Source organism: Capricornis sumatraensis, chromosome 13 (assembly GCF_032405125.1).
Source record: "Capricornis sumatraensis isolate serow.1 chromosome 13, serow.2, whole genome shotgun sequence".
Taxonomy (NCBI): Eukaryota; Metazoa; Chordata; class Mammalia; order Artiodactyla; family Bovidae; genus Capricornis; species Capricornis sumatraensis.
In genome coordinates, this window is record NC_091081.1 from 68606551 (window position 1) to 68626522 (window position 19972).

The window sequence follows — 19972 nt, forward strand, 5'->3', positions numbered from 1 at the left end:
AGAATAATTGCCAAAGTAAAATTAATCAAACTTGCCTAAAATTAGCTCTAATTATACATTTCTTCAAGTTTGCTAAGTAAAAATATTATCATTAATTTTTTTTCCAATGGTAGCACAGCTTCTTAAAATTTTCCTGGTATGAACTAGTGTTAAATTTTCAAGCATCACTGAATTAAGAGTTTCTGCAAAATCTCTCTTACTTTAGAAACTCCTAGAAATGTATAAACATTCATGGGTGTTAAATTAATTATTTATGGTTTAGATAACATTAAATTTTAATTTCAGTTGTGATTTTTAAAAAAATCCCTCTAATTGCTTTTTTCTTAACATTTTTTCTTAATGTTTTCAAATTATTATTGACCCAACTTAAAGACTTTTTGACCAGCAATATACAACAATTCCCTGAGTACATTTTAATATTTCCATAAATAAGAAAATGAAAATACAATTAGCCTTACTGACATCTTTCCCTAAGTAGAGTGGAGGGTATACTACTGTGTAAAGTTAACGTGTCATGGATATAATATTCTGGAGACAGTGGTGCTTGGAAATGTTCATGTCTCCCACTAATCGTTTGTATGTGTAATTGCTTTTCATGTTATTTGTGTATTTGCATTCACCTTGTGTTTTTGGTGCTTGTTAAAAATGTTTATTCCATTTTTCAGATTCCTCCTTTTATCGTTCAGTTTCTGAATGACAAAGAGACTCCCAAGTGTGACTTCAACCAAAACTAAGTCCAAGAAGAGAGGGACTCTCCTGTCCAGGGATATTTGATAATTAGGCTAATCATTCCTGTCTTGAGATGGCATCTGAATACCCCCTCCATAGCTACTTTCCCCCAACACTAAGAACTTCCTAGCTCTTTCATTTGAATGAATTATTCAGTAAAACATGGTGAAAATAGTCCAGAATGTATTTGGTTCCCAGTACCTGAAAAACTGGGGGTTAAGAAAGCCGTCAGAGTTAGACATCTAGGTGTTTCTCTCCCCATTTGTAGATGGAGATGTAACAGTTAACTTTGAAAATTCAAACGGGCACATGATACCCATCGGAGAGGAATCTACCCGAGAGGAAAATGTAGTAAGATCTGAAGAAGGTAATGGCTCTGTAGCTGAAAAAGGACCACCTCTGGAAGAAAAGGCAGAAGATAAGAAAGGTAAAATCAAGAGAAACCCCACAATTCTTTTACAGCTCAAAGCTGAGAAGCAGGTCTTGGGCTCCACATAGTGACCCTGAGACCAGTAGAGAGGAGTTGTATAAATACAAGGAGAGAAATGATAACTAGCAAAGAGAAATGGGATGGTTTCCTCAGGTAGATACATCCATTTTATAAGCACATCATTTAATGTTTTATTAAAGAGGGCTAATTAATGGTAAGAATCAGAAGTGGTGGCTTCGTCTATCGTTAGAGGTGTCTGGGAATGTTATCCTTTCATCAGGAGTTTTTTCTCAGTATCTTCTTTTTTTAAAAAAAAAAGCCAGCAGTCTGAACCTTTCTCTGCAGGTTACTTGACAGTTATAGCAGCTTAGCTTGGAGGAATAGCAAAACAAGATGGCTCACTCAGCCCAGCACCACCTCTTCAGAAGTGGGAGCTTGGCTGGTAGCATCCACACACCCAACACTGTAGTTCTGATCCAGGCTCAGACATTTCTGGGAGACCAGGAATGGTTCCCAGTAATGCCAGGGATCTGGATTGCTGGAGTGGCCATAGCCTCTGCCCCATGATTTGTCTGTGCTGTTGGAAATTTTAAAATATGCCAGAAACGATTATGCCATTCCCAGAAGCTTTCTTTTGAAACCTTGGTTTCCCGTGTGAAATACTGTGGTAAATTACAGAACTGAAAAATACATGTCTGTCAGGGACCCCCAGAACATTCACAGGTTCCTGGGCACTGACAGAGACTGCATTATCCATACCACATCTATCACAGCTGCAGGAACCCCCAAGCCTCTTATGCAAGCCTGAACAGAAATGCCCAGTGGAACGGTTTGGATGATTTCCTGCTACATATAAATGAATCGTCAGGAAGTAGGCTAGTTTTCCATAATGTCTCCTTCTGAGTTGGATGGCAAAAATTTGTCAGACCTAATCTGAACTTTCTAGGCGTTTTGAAGACTCTTAGAAACTGCTGGAAGGAAATTTCTCTTCCTCTGTTCTTGACCCAGATCCTCCAAAGACAAAGGGAATGAAAGAACATTTGACAGATGTTATAATTTAAGATCATGTCCTCGGGTAGTCCATAGCGCCTTATTATTTGCATGTAAATTAGCCTTTAAAGTTTTTAGAAGCCTCTATTAATAACCTGTTGAAAATTATTTTGCTTTATTCAGTATTAAGTATGGTGCTCATGGAGCTTTACATTAGTCTTCCTGTTGAACAACTCTGGTTATGCTTAAGAATACTGATTATAAGAAATTACTAGTGTTTTTAGTGATACGATTCCTGGAAAATAAAAGCAAAACAGACCTGAATAGATTTTAAGAGTATTTAGGTGAAAGCATTAGTGCAGTCATTTCATTTTTTTTACTTTTATCTTTTTTTTTTTTCAGTCCAACTGTCCTGTCTCACCACACTGTTAAATTTCAGATCCACCTGTGGTTTTGCCCTGGTCCAGCCTTTTCACATTCAAGGATCACATCCTTCATTGTGTAACAGAGCTATCTCTAGTGCTTGCCTTGTCCATGTGGAGTATCAGTCAGTGGACCGGACAGGCTTCAAAGGACGTGTTTCCTTTATCAGCATAATAAAAAGTTGCTGACAGTTTTATGTTAATTAAACCCTCAGGCCTGGACATTCCAAAAAGATGGCGGACTTCATAGGTTCATGGATATTTGAGAGATGTTTTTGTTTTCCTATTTTTTATTTTGGACTAGTACATTCTGTTCGTTTTGGTCAAATATAAGGTCTGAGATAGCATCATGCTTTGGCTGGTCTGTACATGAGGAGATGAAAATGCTGGTCTTGCTACCACAGCCCTAGTAAGACAGAGGAGCCTCCCTTTCACTGTGTGGACAGTGTCCCCACCGAAGCCATGCTGAGTGAGGAGAAGCCATTTGCTGACACTGAAAGGAATATCAGTCCTAACCAACATCACAGAATATCATGTTAAATAGAAAATATCTTTTAAACAAACAATTCATTGCTCTGGAAAGACAGCATTTAATTCTAAAATATATATATATATAGCTTAAGAGTCACTCTTATCTCTGTTCCTCTTCTGATCTCACTTCTTATGTGAGCTTACTGCTGTGCAAATCCACCTTCCCATGTTCTCAGTTTATCCTTTATTTGGGGGTTCAGTGTTCCCCTTCCTTTTGCATTAAATCAGCTTATCCATGAGCTTCATTTCACCTGTTAATTGGTTATATTTGCAAAACTAGTGCCAACCTGGATGCTTGTGTATCTTTTTAAGACAGCATATTGACATTTTAATATTTGAAATACCTGCATCAAAGAGAACAAACAAATGGCAAATGACCTTTTCCCTACTCTGTGGGTAGGTTCTACTTAGGACTCGTGGTATTTCTGGGGCTCCCAAGAGGCTCCCAAGTGCCCGATTCTGGAGTTGAAGCAGTGCGGCCTTTTCTGCCTATCGCTGGAGACTTTTCCCGTAAGCCTTCTGGGCCTGTTAGTCTCTCATCATTCCTTCTCAATAAATATATTAGAGGCAGAAAAACTGATCTGCAATCTGTTAAATATAGCATGGTATTAAATATGAGAAATCAGAAAAAGTATCAGATATTATTTCTATTGAGTTGTTGTAGAGGGCTTTCCGTGAAGTAACAGGTCACTTGTGTGCAGTTGTTCCCCACGTGAGGATGAAGATATTGGCCACAGGGGCCAAGGAAAGAGCACAGTGAACGTGAGAGACATCCTTGCCTTCAAGCAGATCGTGGCCTCTATGGAGACCAGCATGTATATAGGCCACTGCAGTGCACGATGCAGAGTGCTCTGGGAGACCTGAGGACAGCAAGCCAGGGAGCTTGCAAGGTACCAAATAGGATCTTAGAGGAAGATGTTTCCAAACGGAGACCTGGAGGAGACCAGAAGGAAGCAGTCAGGTGAAGTAGGAAGTTGGGGGCAGAAGGGCATTCTAGGCAAGATGCAGGCTGCCTGCAGTTCTCAGTGTTGTTAAACTTGACTCTCGATGTGGTGGAAGGAGGCAAAACTGGAAGTGTAGCAGTCAGCCACTCGCCTCCAGACCATTGTTGTGACATGTCGTATCCTCATCAAGCCAGAGCGTACAGGCAGCCCTTTCTTAACCTCCTCTTGAAAACATTATACTCCTCTCCGCCATCTGTCTTTTCTTCAGATCATATGGTAATAGTAAAAAATACTTCCTGACTTAATGTTCATTGTCTCGCAGATACAAGAGTTTGCTCCCCCCTGATGTGTGTGTTAATATCTGTCAGCTGATCAGGCGCATTCACTGAATAGACATAATGTTTTGAGCATCATGCTTGATGGGATGTAACACTTCAGACAAAAGGAGGTCATGATTTAGTCAGAAAAGCATACTGTTCGCATGCCTGCGCACGCATACACACACGCACCCATTAGGAATCACCACAGAATAAACATAAACATTGGCTACGTGGCAAACACACACAGATAATTGATAGAACTTACAGAGGAAGGAGGATGGACTGTGCTTCTCCAAGAGTGGCCAGAAATTTTGTGTAGTGAGTGCATTCTCAATCCAGGAGGGGTTGTCATTCCCAACTGTCATAGAGTGAACCATCTCCTTCTCAAACCCAGTAGCTGGATAACTTTAGAATTTGAAAACCTTTAGGCAGATCTAAAAAAGATCCCCCAGTAATATGGCATAAAGGCAGAGAATAAGAGATGCGAGGGTAGTAGCAAGAGAGAATTAAGGGACCAAATGCACAGATCACTGTTTTTGGCTCTCAGTCTGGACGGTGCTCTTATAGCGCTGAATTATCATGCAGGAGGCTAAAGGTGCAAAGATGTATTGAAAGAACCGTCCTCTACCCTGAATCAAAAGACTAGCAAGTCAATGGGTATTTGTAAGTTTTACATTAAGATGTTTTCAGTGACTGTCAACTCATCTCTTTCTCAGCCCCGACTAACACTTGGTGATGCACTGGTTTGCCGGTTCAGACCAGGTGGGTTAGGAGAGCCATTCCTGTGTTAAAGACTCTTAGCAGCTTAGTTGAGGAGTCAAGATGTATAAACAGAAAGGCAGATATACAAAGGAGCCTCTGATAAATGTTGACTGAGGAGCTCAGACTATGTGTACAGTTAAGTTCATATGCAGGAGGGCTCCATGTGGGCTGTTGTGATGGGTGGGTTTCATGGCTGAGGAAAGGTAAAAGAAAAGTTTTATCCATTACTTACTGCACTTTAAATCACTTTTATGGTAGTTATACATGGATTGATGGGGATGTAGAAAAGAGGGGAGGAGTCCCACTTCACATGCACTGGGGTGAGCAGTGAAACAAAAGAGATAATTAAATAAGATGCATTTCAATATTAACATCCTTTCTTGGTCATTTACTAATAGAACAACATCTTCAGTAAAGGCTTAGTCTTGTCTTAACACTGTCTTACATTTTCTGTTGTGCTCCACTGTTAAAGAAATGCTGCTTAGCTCTGTGGATCCAAACTGTATTTTAATTTTAATTAGTCACAATGAGAAAAGATAAGGATATGAAAATATGAATGAACATTCAGCGTCTCCACTTTTTAAAATGACAGACTAATACTCCTCTAGTTATGCAGAATCTTACATGAGGCTTCTATTTGTAGGTGTGATTTTTTTTTTAATGAATTTTAACCTTTATTTTTTCAAACTTGTTACTTGTGTTTACATGACAAAACAAGTTTGGTTTTGTTTTTTTTTCTCTTTTGGATTCTGCACCCTCCACTACCTACAGTTGTGACACTGTTTGAAAAGGTCAGAGGAAGTTAGAGTAAAACAGGAAGCTGCCCGAGTACACTGGGAGAGCTTGAGAAAAATTCAATAGCAGAAAATAGTTTATTCTTCGGTGCATTGTGTTTCCTGTACCAGATTCTAGAGAGTCTCCCTTCGCTTAAAAAATAATTGATTTTTTTTGACCACAGTGAGACAGACACAGGGCACACATCCCTTTCAAGTTGATGGGGATTTTTCTCCCGAGAAAGTCCCTCAGTGGAGGGTAACCTTGAGCCCAGCCGCAGCTGTGCAGTCAGCCCCCACCCCATGGCGGTGTGTGTAATGCACTGATCTGCCACTCCTTGGGCCCTTCAGTTTCTTTGAAAATTTAGCACTCATACCCACATCATCGTCGAGCAACCCCCCATCCAGGTGTCAGCCCCTGATGGTGGACATTTACACTCACCATAGACCTCATCACAGTCACCTGTGCAACTCTTGTTTTATCACAGGAGTGATGAAGGGACCTAGAGAACACACCCCAGGTTGGTTTTCAGCCTTTGATCCCCTTTACCCCAACCTTCAGCCTCTCTGGTGCAGAAGCCCCGCTGGTTCCCAGGGCTAAGCAGCCACGTGTTTGTATCACTGTCGCCCTGTGCCTCGCTCCTTCTATCTGTATGGTGTGTGTCTGTATCAGTCTGCTTCTGTTCACTTTCTCATTTGTAGAGAACACTGAAAACCACTCTGAAACACCGGCAACTCCTGCTCCACCTCCTCCAGCTCTTCCTAAGCCTAAACCCAAACCTAAGCCCAAAAAAACACCTGTGCCTCCAAAAGGGGCCGCTGCTGGGGCCAGCCCCAAGGGTGATGAAGTGCCTCCTATTAAAAAAAACACCAAGGCTCCTGGTAAGCAGGTCCCCGTCCCACCACCCAAGCCGGCAAGCCGAAATGCAACCCGAGAGGCTGGTGAGTATGCCCTCTGTGGGGCTGAGTCTAGGGTGCTTGGCTCTGGGGTGGGTTCACTGCTTCTTCTAGGAATGATAGTCTTTTTGGTGTCTGGCGTCTTTGGATGTAACACCAGCAGTTTCAGTTGTGACACAGAATGCCCTGGAAATTCCTTTGTTGCTATCTCTACCAGGTGGATCTGTTCACCTCATTAGGTTTAGGGTGAACAGATGTCTTTCTTCCTGAGTCTCCACTATCTGCACAAAACCCAGCAGAAGGATACAGGGAGTTGTCTGCCTGATGAGTAGCGATGATATGATCTGACATTAGTGCCTTCTCAGGGTGCCACTCGTAGTAAAGGACCCACCTGCCAGTGCCGGAGACATAAGAGAGGCGGATTTGATCCCTGGGTCAGGAAGATCCCCTGGAGGAGGGCATGGCAACCCACTCCAGTATTCTTGTCTGGAGAATCCCATGGACAGGGGAGCCTGACAGGCTATAGTCCATAGGGTCAACAAAGAGTTGGACCTGACCGAAGCGACTTAGCATGCACGATCTGACATTATGGAAATTTCGACTGGCCTGCCTATTGAGTTTATGGGTGGCTCTTTGGCTTGAGTTTTTTCTTTCAAAACATCTCAAGTTTGCACATTAAAACACGACACATCTTTGACATATTTGCTGGATCTTAATGTCTTAAATCTTACAGTCATCTCTCTAATGAGAAAGGGCTCACATCACTTAGTTGCTCCACCCCTCCCCCACTCTCTACTGAAGTCACAACTGCTCAACAGAGTTGGACGTTACATGCTCAGTGTCCGCTTCTTGACCCCATAAACTTCAACATGTTACAAGGGGTGCGGTTGCAAGCTGCCACTGCAGATCACCAGGGGATGTTTGGGTGATTCCGTCACTTCATGTCGTGTGTGTCCAGCTTTCCCTTCCATGTCAGATGTGCTTAATGCAAAGTGCAGTCACCATTCTAGTAAAGTGGAATGAAGAAGCCTCCCCTGTCATCCAGCTTTTAAAAGGATATTAATCCAAATACATATGCTGAGCGGCTTTTTCCCATCACATGCATAAAAGTTCTCCATATTAGAAGGTCTGCTGTGCCTAGCAAACCTTATTCTCCTTAAAATCAGCAGCCACTTTCTCAAAATCAGCTACCACGATATGCCTTGGTGTTGATCTTTCCCTATGGTAATTAATACCCATAATGCTCAGGTTCAGGGAATGGCTTAGGTGACAGTATAACAGAACTCACTGTAAATAGGTTGCTCTCTGCCAGTGTTCCTGTTGTCCACCTTTGACCTGGCTTGTCTGGGTCTCTTCTAATAAGCTCTGAAATGAACATCTCAGAATGCTGTGCCTGCAGGGCCTACAGGCCATTTTCTCAGGGACCAGCTGCCATCACACATCAGCGTCCGCTCCTGTTGGTGTCTATGTGTATCACCCAGACTACCTAGCACGCCCCAGGACAAATGCTTCAAGTGAGGCTGTTGCTGATTTATTTCCTGAAGAGAAGCCCGAAAGTCCTACCCCATTTCTGGGCATGAAGACCCACCTCCCCACGCCCCACACAGCAGCAGCTCACGATAGACTTGGCTCGTCCTCTGTTACTTCAGGAGAGATTCTGAGCTATTTCCAGGTATTTTATTTGAAGACTAATTTATTAACTCAGGATGTTCTTAAGAGCAAAGTACAGTCATGTTATCCACTGTATTAAAAGAGGCCCAACTGGCCCTTAGTGTGAACAAGAAGGTTGCTGTTCTCAGGGTTATCAGAGAGAAACAGGATTGCCTTGAAGTCTACCAAGCCCAGCGTGTGAAGATCCATTTATTGAATGTCAGTCATGCTCCTTCTGAATCCTACTCATATTCCATTTGTAACCATCTGGAACTTTCTACTTGGTAACTTTGCTTTATTTGAGTAATGTTGACATTTCGGAAAAGTTATTTCAAATGTAACTCCCGATTTTTAGTCAGAAGTTTTATACTGTTTCAAAAAATCTGTTGGTTCAGATTCTTCCTGTGTTACTAAGTTAGTTAGTCCTCCAGATCACCAGATACAGGTTAGCACATTCACCTGCTTTGCTAGTAAAGTAACATCTCATATGTTTTTCTTTCTCGTTGTTATACACTGTGTTAACAACAGAAATATTTAACCGAGAAGAGGTAGCATTTCATTTTTAATCGTAGCCATAATTCAATGTAACTTGAGCAACACTTCAGCAAAATCCTCATTTTAGGAGATGGTCAAAGAGAAGTATATTAACATGGTGTGAATTTGCACACTAGGCTTAAAAATTCTTTTTTCTTAAGCAAGGCTGAAGTTAACTTTGCTGTTAGAAAAGAAAGAACTTTTTAAAAGAAAAAATAATTAGAACTGATGTGTAAAAGAAATTCTGTTCAACTTATCTAAGACCTAACTGAACATGATTGGACAGACAGCAAGTCTTTAGCATCTTGGTTGTGAAAGATAAATTTCAACTGTACTTAGACTCCAGGAGTGTGCTTCCTATGTTTGTCCAATAAGCAAGTGAAGATTGTTTATTTCAAAGAAACATTGACAAGCCCTGACATGGGGGAGGAGAATTCTTGTAATTACAGGTATCTAAACCAATAAAGCCCTCAAGCCACAGAGACTTGTTTTAAGCCTGCATCTTTACACACACGCACAGTAAGACTGGCTTTTCTCGGTAGGTCAGAGTTGGTAGAGTCATACATCTCATTGTCTGTTCCTTTATTTGTTCTTCTCCTGACCCTCCCAGTTGGCTTCAGTAAAGTTATAACCAGAGGTAAGTTACAATAAATAACATCTGTGTGCAGTGTGGGTTGGCTCCACAATCTAACAAGATTTTTCTAATTTTTCCGTGGAAGATAGTTTGATCCCTCAGGAAAAAGAGGGAATGTACAGCCTTGTCACAGAAGAAGCAATTAAGGGAAATGCATTGATCATAAAGGTCATGAAATACTAGTTTAAATGCATTTCTATGATATAAAGAAAAAGAGGGTTAAATTTTATTTTCCCTGAAAATGGTTTGGTTGAAGGCAGTTCTGTCCAGAAGTAGACCAACGTGCCACAGCCATGATCATGACCCTGGCTGTCCTCCTTCTAGGAACATAAGTAGTTTCAGAAGATCTGAGAATGATACTCCTTCCCTTCAGTTTATTCAAACACTACCCATTAACACATTTTTGGTTTAAAAAAAAAAAGACTGTTTTCTGCCTCTTGATGTTTTGAAAGGGACTTGTCTTTCGTATGCGACCATGTGTTTTTTTTTTTTTCCTTTGCCTCATCACCCCTGCACGATAAAGAGATAGGGCAGCGTGGAAAGCGTCTGTCTCTAGCCACTGGGGAGAGCTGGTTTGGAGTTCGCTCTTTTAGCAGTAAGATGAGTAAATTTGCTTTTGGCCAGAAAGGAGCAGGTGGTATATACACCAGCCTCTTCTGAGTGTGGGCTGCTCTGTTCCCAGAAAGGCATCATAGAATGTGTATAGTTTGTGATGAGGGGAAGCTTGTACTATGCCCAGGTAGCTGCTGGTGTCTTGTCCTCTCCACACTATAACGTCCCTTCTTTGGAGCATACAGAGACTTTTTCAGGTGACCATAGGGCAAAGAGGTGAGGCATTCTCTTTGGCTCAGCTAAAGACTGGAGGAGGGAGAAGACCTTGTACCTTAGGGTTTGGCCTCAAGCATGACTTGCTCCCTTCTAGGTTGGGGCAGGGAGGGGCCAGAAAACCAGACCATTGTTATCATTTACCTGTTTTCCTTAATGCATTTATTCAGAGTTTTAGTGTTTAAAGGGAACAGTATCATTGGCAATTACAACTCGGTTATTTGTTTTTAAAATATGTTCTCTTCTTGGACTCTTAATGCAAAATCTCTCTGCTTCAGCTGGTTCCTCTCATTCAAGAAAAACAACTGGCTCTAAAGCATCAGCTTCACCGTCTACTTCCTCCACCTCATCTCGTCCCAAAGCTTCCAAGGAGACAGTTTCTAGCAAAACGGGGACAGTGGGAATCACAAAGGGCAAGAAGAAAACTGGCAAGCAGCCAACGTCTCGACTGTCCTCAGAGGCAACCACTTCTGGCACATCTGACCTTAAAGGGGAGCCTTCGGAGGCCAGGGTGGAGAGTCTCACCCCCGAACAGACTGTCCCTGGGGCCGAGGAGCAGACCACAGGCAAACCCAAGTCTGCAGTCCCTCCGCCCCCGGTGACTCCAGCGCCTCCCACCCCCGCCCCTTCTCTCCCTCTGGAAGAGCAGAGCGCTGTGGCCTCGGACACCCCTGTCATCCTGATCAGCAATGGAGCCGACCTCCCTGCCTTAGACCCAGGTCAGCTTCTCTGGACTGAAGAGGCGACAGACAGAAGCACTGTCCACTCAGGCACTGGCATAAGTATTAGCAGAGAAAATGGAAAATGGTGAGTTGGGGCAAAACCCCCATATTCTGTCCATGTTACTATGCAGCTGGGAACTAAAGATCACTAACTCACTCTTCTGGCAATGAAGGACTTACTTTGGTTTCTTTTATAATGTAATCTAGTTAATGTTAGCTAAGCACACCTGTAATCCAATCATCAATTTATTTTTCTAATTGAAGTACAGCTGATTTCCAATGTTAGTTTCAGGAGTACTGCCAAGTGATTAATATATATCTATGTCTGTCTGTATGTATGTATGTGTGTGTATATACATTGTTTCTCAGATTTTTTTCCCTTATATGTTGAAAGATATTGAATATATTTCCCTGTGCTGTATAAATAGGCCCTTGTTGTTTATCTCTTTTATATATGGCAGTGTTATATACTACCATATGTAACACTGTCTGCCTGGAAGTAGTCTGTCTATTAATCCCAATCTCTTAATTTATCCCGCCCTCCCCCTGCTATTCCCTTTGGTAACCATAGGTTTGTTTTCTCTGTGAGTCTATTTCTGTTTTATAAATAAGTTCATTTGTTTCATTTGTTTAGATTCCATATATAAGTGATATCATGATATTTGTGTTTGTCTGACTTAGCCTGATAATCTCTAGGTCCAACCATGTTGCTGCCAATGGTGTTATTTCATTCTTTTTGTGACTGAGTACTGTTCGCTCATATATATAGATAGATGTGTACGCATCTTCTTTACCCATTCATCTGTTGATGGACATTTAGGTTGTGTCCCTGCCTTGGCTATTGTAAATAGTGCTGCTGTGAGCATTGGGGTACATGAGTCTTGATTTTTCATAGCCCTGCCCCAGGATTGCCAGGGGCTGCTGGAGACAGTGGTCCTACTGACAGATAGACTTCAGACCTGTGGCTTCAAGAACAGTTAGAGTCTGCTTCATCAGTACTTAGCAGTCCTTTTTCTCTTTCCTAAACAGTTTCCTCCTCTTAGTGATTATTTTAGATCTTTACCACTAGTGTCCAGATTGCTCCACCCACTCCTGAAAGCCATCTTCATTTCAACAAGTTGCTTAGCATTCTCCATCTCCAAGAAAATAAAGAGGATCAGAAAAGAACTCTTTTCCAACTCCTTTTCCTCCAGCCTTAGAGTGATTATCTTTCTTGCTTTCTCAGTCCCCAACCCAGTTTAAGTGTTATCCTTTCTGAAGCCTTTTGATATTCATCCAGACAAAATTGGCTATTACATATACTCTGACAGTGCTTTTTTTCTCCCAACTGTAAGGCAGAACTGGGCTTCCCTGGTGACTCAGTGGTAAAGAACCTGCCTTCCAGGAAGATCCCCTGGAAAAGGGCATGGCTACCCACTCCAGTATTCTTGCCTGGAGAATCCCACGGACAGAGGAGCCAGGTGGACTACAGTCTATAGGGTCACAAAGAGTCGGACACTAATGAAGTGACTTAGCATGTACACACGCCAATGGAGGAGATGCAGGTTCGAGCCCTGGGTTGGGACGATCCCCTGGAGTAGAAAATGGCAACCTACTCCAGTATTCTTGCTTGGACAATCCCATGTTTAGAGGAGCTACAGTCCATGGGGTCACAATAGTCGGACATGACTTAGCAGCTAAACACAAACAACAACATGGGACAGAACTAACCACTGTGTCTTATTTACTTCTTATCTGCAGCAACCAGTACAAAATCTGGTATGACATAGGTATAACATCATCCAGTTTCTCAAGCCAGAATTCATCATAGGGTGCTCATTCTCCTCTGCTTTCCAGATCTAATCACTCACAAAGTCCTATAAATTTTCTACTTAAAGATCAATAAGACACGTTAGCACTCCTGTCCCTTGAGTATGAGAAGACTGTCAGAGTGTAGTAGATGTTATTGCCAATTCTGTCTGGGAAAGCCCTGGAGCTCTTAAATCCAGTCTCTTTCTTCTAAGAATAATATACAAATTCACTCTTTGTTTAATTTACTATTTCTCCTTTCAAAAAAATCTTTGTCATGTTATACTTTAAAAAAATTGTACATTAATTAAATTGATTTGGATCAAGAAACTCAAGTATCAACTTTAATTATTTAATTGCTAATAATATTGACCTTCATCTACTGAATACTTATTTGATGTCAGGAACTGCCAGTTATTTAATTCACATCCGTTTCTCCTGAAGTATTTCTGTTTAATAGATGAAAAAATTGACGCCAAAAAAGATAAGAGAGTTTGCCCAAGATCACCCAGGTAGGAAGTGACAGGATGCAAACCCAGAGCTGCACATCAAATTCAGTGCTCTGTTGTTCAGTAACTAAGTCATGGCCAACTCTTTGTGACCCCACGGACTGCAGCACATCAGGCTTCCCTGTCCTTCACTATCTCCCAGAGATTGTTCAAACTCATGTCCATTGAGTTGATGATGCCATCCAACTGTCTCTTCCTCTGTTGCCCGCTTCTCCTCCTACCCTCAATCTTTTGCAGAATCAGGGTCTTTTCCAGTGAGTCAGCTCTTCGCATCAGATGGCCAAAGTACTGGAGCTTCAGCTTCAGCATCAGTCCTTCCAGTGAATACTCAGAGTTGATTTCTTTTAGTATTGACTGATTTGATCTCCTTGCTGTCCAAGGGACTCTCAGGAGTCTTCTCCAGCACCACAATTTGAAAGCATCAATTCTTTGGTGCTCAAGCCTTCTTTATGGTCCAACTCTCACATCCATACATGACTATGGAATTTCATAAGTTTCCAAACCCTTGCTTCTACTTCTTTTGCAGGTTCTTTTGTGTTTGTTTCTATCATTTTGAGTACTATCATTCAAAAGAAAGCCAAGGGAAGATACATAAATGTTAATGTACAAATTTTTTTATATTTTAATAAATGATACGAAAAAGAATATATTGAATTCTTATGCTGTCCTTCCAGATGTCTTCATTTAATTATTAGTGTTTGCTAACATCAGCATCAGTCTTTAGAACAGAAGAGTCATTCGACTGTATATTTTTTGCTTGCCTTCTATGTGCCAGGCAGTATATAAAGCACCAAAGATAAAAAAGTGGACAAGACATTGTAATTAAGATTAGTTTTTACCTGGGCTTCCGTGGCAGTCCAGTGGTTAAGATCTGCCCTTCCATAACAGGGGCTGTGGGTTTGATCCCTAGTCAGGGAACTAAGATCCTACATGCCATGGTGCATGGCCAAAAAAAAAAAGATTAAAAAAGAAAAACAAGATTAGTTTTTACCAAAATAATTAGGGAAGAAGATTGAATACATGGATTCACTATTCAGTATATAAAAGAACAAGATATAAAATATGAAATGATTCCTCGGATAGTCTCAAGCGCTGAGCAAGCCCATTTCCAAAGGTGACCTGATTCTGTCCAGCTCACTAGCAGAATCATTTTAGGAAGGGCACTATACAGTGCTAAGCTTCATGCTGGAGGCTTAATATCCGTCTTTAGCCTGAGTACTTGGAGGATTCACAGACAAGAGAGGTGAGGATCTCTGCTCCATTTCCACTGGGACTGTGATCAGAGGGAGTGAGCTGAGAACATCATTACACCACAAGGTATTTAGAACAGAGTTTCCTGTCAGTCAGGGTAACTATAATGCTTTCCTAGAAGAGGGCATGGAGATTTTCTTCTCTGTACATTCTTCAAAATTAAAAATTTAAATTACAGTTCATCCCACAGGGACAGTTTGTGTTTGCTTTTGAGTTAATGAGCTTGGAGTAAGTAGTCTCTCAAATTTCCTTCCAAATACTTTCTTCCGTTTTTAAGTGGAGATGTGAATTAGAATTTCTGGCTCTTCGTCTCTTTCTGTACTTAGAACTCTCCCTCGGTTATGTTTAGTCAATGAATGTATGAAAATTCTGTCATTTTATGAAGAGGCTTTTGTTGGGAGTGCAAATGTGAACACTTTAAAGAAGACAAGTGGCCCTGTGTAAAAACACCTACTTTTATTCACATAGTGCCGACTAGTAACTATTCGGTAGATTTCTGTTTGTTGGTAGGTTCTTTAGTAGTGTATAATTCTGGTGTAATGTAAAGCAGAAGCTAATACATCCGTTTGAAGCCCATATCCAAATGAGATTCAACTCTTTTATCCACAAACATTTATAGAGTTCACTGTATTTTACAGTGTGCCCAAGAAATGTAGGAGTAAAATAAGAGCCAAGTCACGAATTGAATGATAAAAATTTAGAGTAAAATATTTAACTTTAAATTAAATATAATATATAATATGTCAACATAACATATTATTAGGTATGAATTAAAATATAACATCACATTTGATAGGTAGACTGTGAATCTTAATAACATAACATTTGATAGAGTTTTGAGTCTGGGTTGTAGACTGGACTTGCCACCTTGTTTGGGCAGCTCGTTCATGGCATTCTTGGGTTCCATGAACTATACATTACCTGCCGTCCTTATACTATAGAACGTAGGTCTCCCCTCCACACAGGCCCATGGCCTGTTAGGAACCAGGCCACACAGCAGGTGGTGAGCAGCAGGTGAAGCCCAAACCATCTCCCACTTCGATTCATGGAAAAACTGTCTTCTGTGAAACTGGTCCCTGCTGCCAAAAAAGTTGGGGACTGCTGCTGTAGAACAATGGTTAAGTTGTCAATGTAGGCAAAATCTTTAAAAACTGCAAAGCAGTATAAAACACAAATGATAAGATTAAAATAATAATCAGTATCATGATAAATTAATGAACAGTGACATGAGCAAATACTAGGACTCATTCCTGAGGTAGCTTTGTTCTGCTTCTCAGAATGTGTTAATAGTTGGCATATCTTTTTAATGTGCTTCAGTCACCCACAGTGGCAGACTCTCCAAGCAAGAATGGCCTCCAGTGGCAGTACACTGGAAATCCAGACTGTGAAAAAGTTTTTCCACAAAATAAATCTTCTCGTATTTAAAGTGAGATTTCATACTTTGGAAGCAATGTGGTAGTTTCTCAGAAAATTAAACATAAGATTACTGTATGATTCCACAATTCTACTTCTGTGTGTGTGTGCTAACCCGCTTCAGTTGTGTCTGACTCTTTGCGACCCTATGGACTGTAGCCTGCCAGGCTCCTCTTTCCATGGGATTGCCCAGGCAAGAATACTGGAGTGGGTTGCTGTGCCCTCCTGCAGAGGATCTTGCTGACTCAGGGCTCAAATTCACGTCTCTTGCACTGAAGGTGGATTCTTTATTGGCGAGTCACTGGAGAAGCCCTCTTCTGTGCATATAACCAAAAAATTTGAAAGCAGGTACTCAAACAGATACTTATACACCAATGTCCATAGATGTGGGAAGATCCCCTGGAGTAGATAACGGCAACCCACTCCAGTATTTTTGCCTGGAAAATCCCATGGACAGAGGAGCCTGGTGGGCTACAGTCCATGGGCTCGCAAAGAGTCAGACATGACTGAGCGCCTGAGCACACACACACATCCATAGCTGCATCATTCACAACAACCAGAAGGTAGAAACAACCCACATGTCCATAGAATGATGAACTGGTAAACAAAATGTGACATATACATGCAGTGGAACACTAAGCAGCTTTGAAAAGGACGGAAATCCTGACACATGCTACAACATGCAGGAACTTTTAAGACATCCAAAGTGAGTGTAAGTCAGACACAAAAGGACAAGTGTTGCATAATTTCACGTAAAGAAGCACCAAAGACAGTCAGATTTATAGAGACAGAAGGTAAAATGGTGGTTGCCATGAGTTAAGGGAGGAGGAATGGACACTTACTGTTTAATGGGTACAGAGTTTGAGTTTGGGAAGATGAAAAACTCTGGAGATGGATGTTGGTGACAGTTGCACAACAGTATAAATACACTTAATGCCACTGAACTAAACACTTCAAAATGGTTAAAATGGTAAATTTTATGCTTTATGTATTTTATGCCATTAAAGAGCAACTTTCATATTTCCTCACTTGAAAACAAGAATTTTTGGCTGTTGGATTTTCCTAATAAGTTTAAAATTGACTATTTCAGGCTTATCAACCACAAAGTAGGATTTTCAATACCTTAGAGTCTGACAAAGCTTACCTGTTTTTATCATTCAAACAACTATTTAAAAAAATTTTTTTGCAGTGTGAACCACAAGCACATGTTTTGCACTAAATGGTCGTTCAGAAGTGTGACATCCAAATTTGGATTCTTTTTATATCAGAAAGCAGTGTGGGGAGCTTCTGTATCTTAAAATGAAGATTGCATTGTTTCTGATGTGATATGTTTCTGATATAAAGTATTTTTAAAATTCTAGTCTGTGAAATTGGCAAGCTTTGTTATCAAGCTAAATAATAGATAGTCGTTGCATCCTTACATATCATCTTTTTTCTAGAGAGGCCACTTAGCTTTCACATTTTCCATCTTGTATTGTTAATATAATCGTCAGTTCAATTCAGTTACTCAGTCATGTCTGACGCTTTGCAACCCCATGTATCGCAGCACACCAGGCCTCCCTGTCCATCACCAACTCCCGGAGTTTACCCAAACCCATGTCCGTTGAGTCGGTGATGCCATCCAGCCATCTCATCCTCTGTCATCCCCTTCTCCTCCTGCCCCAATCCTTCCCAGCATCTTATGGTAATGTTAATATCATATAATATGACAGACAGTTTTATAAATAGAGAAATTGAAGCACAAAGAAGATATATAGTTTTTGACAGTACACTGGCTGTGATGAAAAAATAGGATTAATTCACATAGCAGTTGAAGAAGATGTACGTTTCTGTGGCAGGAGCCTTCTAGGTGCTGGGCTGTAAAACAAGATGCGTCCTCCTTGTCAAGGAACTTTGCAGGGTTGGGGAGGCAGACTGAGATGCATGTGCTAAGTGCGCCAGTGGGGTGGGTGTCAGGTCACCATGGGAGCAGGGAGAGGGAGGCAAGGAACTAGTTTGATGCGCAGTGAAATATTCCTCAGAGAGTTAGTCTCTAACTTAGACCAGGAAGGATAAGTCAGTTACAGACTCAAGAAAAAGTACATAGTCAAATATCCAAGCGCTTCTGGCTCATTGTTCTTTCCACTGAACCTCCCTAAGGCTAGGGAAAAATACATTTTCAAAATACAGTTTTCCAGTATTCACATACTAAATGTATTGGTCACTACCTGGTCAATCCTTTTCATTTGCCAGATGAGACTAAAACCTTGAGAATTAAGGAAGGCAGTACTGTTGCCCCGTTTCAGCGACTTTAGCTGGCTGGTGTCTGCTTTCTCCTTTCACAGCCCAAAGGATGCTTATGAAACTAGAGCTCTGTCTCCTGTGTTGGTATCTTGCTCGAGGGTTGCTCTGAGCTTCACACCACCCCCATGTGTCTGTGCCTTTCATAGCTTCACCACCAAAGACGAGCTGGGGAAGGCAGCGCCTCGGCTCCTGACTCCTGGGCTGATGGGAGAATCTTCAGAGGACGAAGGCCAAAGGGAATACCAAGCCAATGATTCCGACTCTGATGGACCTATCTTGTACACCGATGACGACGACGATGAAGAAGATGAGGACGAGGACGGCAGTGGAGAAAGTAAGACTTTTCAAGAGGGAGGGAGGGAGGGAAGTCCACGGTGGCCAGAAGCAGGTGCATTCTGAAAAAACAAAAGCGTCATCAGAAACCAGACACCTGATGCTTTCTTCCCCCTCATCTGCCCTTCTCAGATTAGAAATGTTTATCTTCCAAAGTTTAAGTGTAGATGACAGACCTTTCTGAAAGATGATTCCACAGGGCAGAGGGGTGAGGGAGACAGTCTGTGAGGCCAGTATGCCTATTTGAACTTGTCTAAAAAGTCAGACGACAGAGGCCTTTTTCAGGTTGGTCCGGGATGACCCTTCTACTCTGGGACCTTTCTTGAATAATGAGCATCAACGGGGATTCGCTGGATTACTCATGGGAGGTGTTTGAGAATTTCACTCACTTTTATACTGTGGTTTAAAATGAGGAATGAGTCAAGAATGACTAATACCTTTTAAGAACTAAAAGCAGTCACTCAGTCATAATAATATAATGGTATGCTTTCTAAGAAGGAATGATAGTAAAGTGGATAAGGCCAACCATGTACCTATAACTTAGGCAACTGGAAGGATGCTATTCTTTAAAAAAGCTTCTGAGAAGGATGACTTGGGAGGGATTCACTATGGAATTTGCAGTTTATGAAAAGTTATTAATATATTCATGATTAAATAGCAGTTTGTCAAATTCCTTCTAGTTTGTACTGAACAACAATAAAATCAAGCAACAGCAAAAATCATTGTCATCCTGTGGTGTTTACTATCCTCTGAGATATCAGGGATTCTTGGGTAATTTAGGATTAAAACATTGGTATGGAAGATAGGGGCCTCCCAGGTGGCACTAGCGGTAGAGAACCCGTGTGCCAATGAAGGAGACAGAAGAGACACAGGTTCAATCCCTGAGTCGGGAAGATCCTCTGGAGGAGGAAATGCCAGCCCATTCCAGTATTCTTGCCTGGGGAATCCCATGGACAGAGGAGCCTGGCAGGCTACAATCCATGGGTTCACAAAGAGTCGGAGACAACTATAGTGAATTAGCACATGTGTGTACATTGGAGATAGACTTCTTTTGGTGTGGTTTTCTGAGTGAAGGGAGGAAAAGAGAAGACAAAGATTTACTATACAAAATAAGCAAGGAGGCTAGGTTTTAAGACTTGAAAAAGAAAAGAAAAGGGTATTGGCATTCAGTGATTTCCATGATATGCTGTCTCAGCAGAATAAAGTTCAGACACCACTGTCCGATTCCATGG

At 41.4% G+C, this 19972-nt stretch overlaps 1 protein-coding gene across 2 annotated transcripts in view; it reads left to right on the plus strand.

Moving 5' to 3' along the window:
- PHACTR2 (phosphatase and actin regulator 2) overlaps positions 1-19972 on the plus strand; it is a 140472-nt gene that overhangs the window by 83898 nt on the left and 36602 nt on the right. Inside the window, exons 4-7 of one of the 2 annotated variants that reach the window (XM_068985162.1) lie at positions 998-1156; positions 6604-6843; positions 10720-11248; positions 18554-18741. In XM_068985162.1, coding sequence (XP_068841263.1) covers positions 998-1156; positions 6604-6843; positions 10720-11248; positions 18554-18741 — 1116 coding nt within the window. The remainder of the gene's footprint in view (positions 1-997; positions 1157-6603; positions 6844-10719; positions 11249-18553; positions 18742-19972) is intronic. The other variant, XM_068985163.1, reaches the window with a different exon arrangement.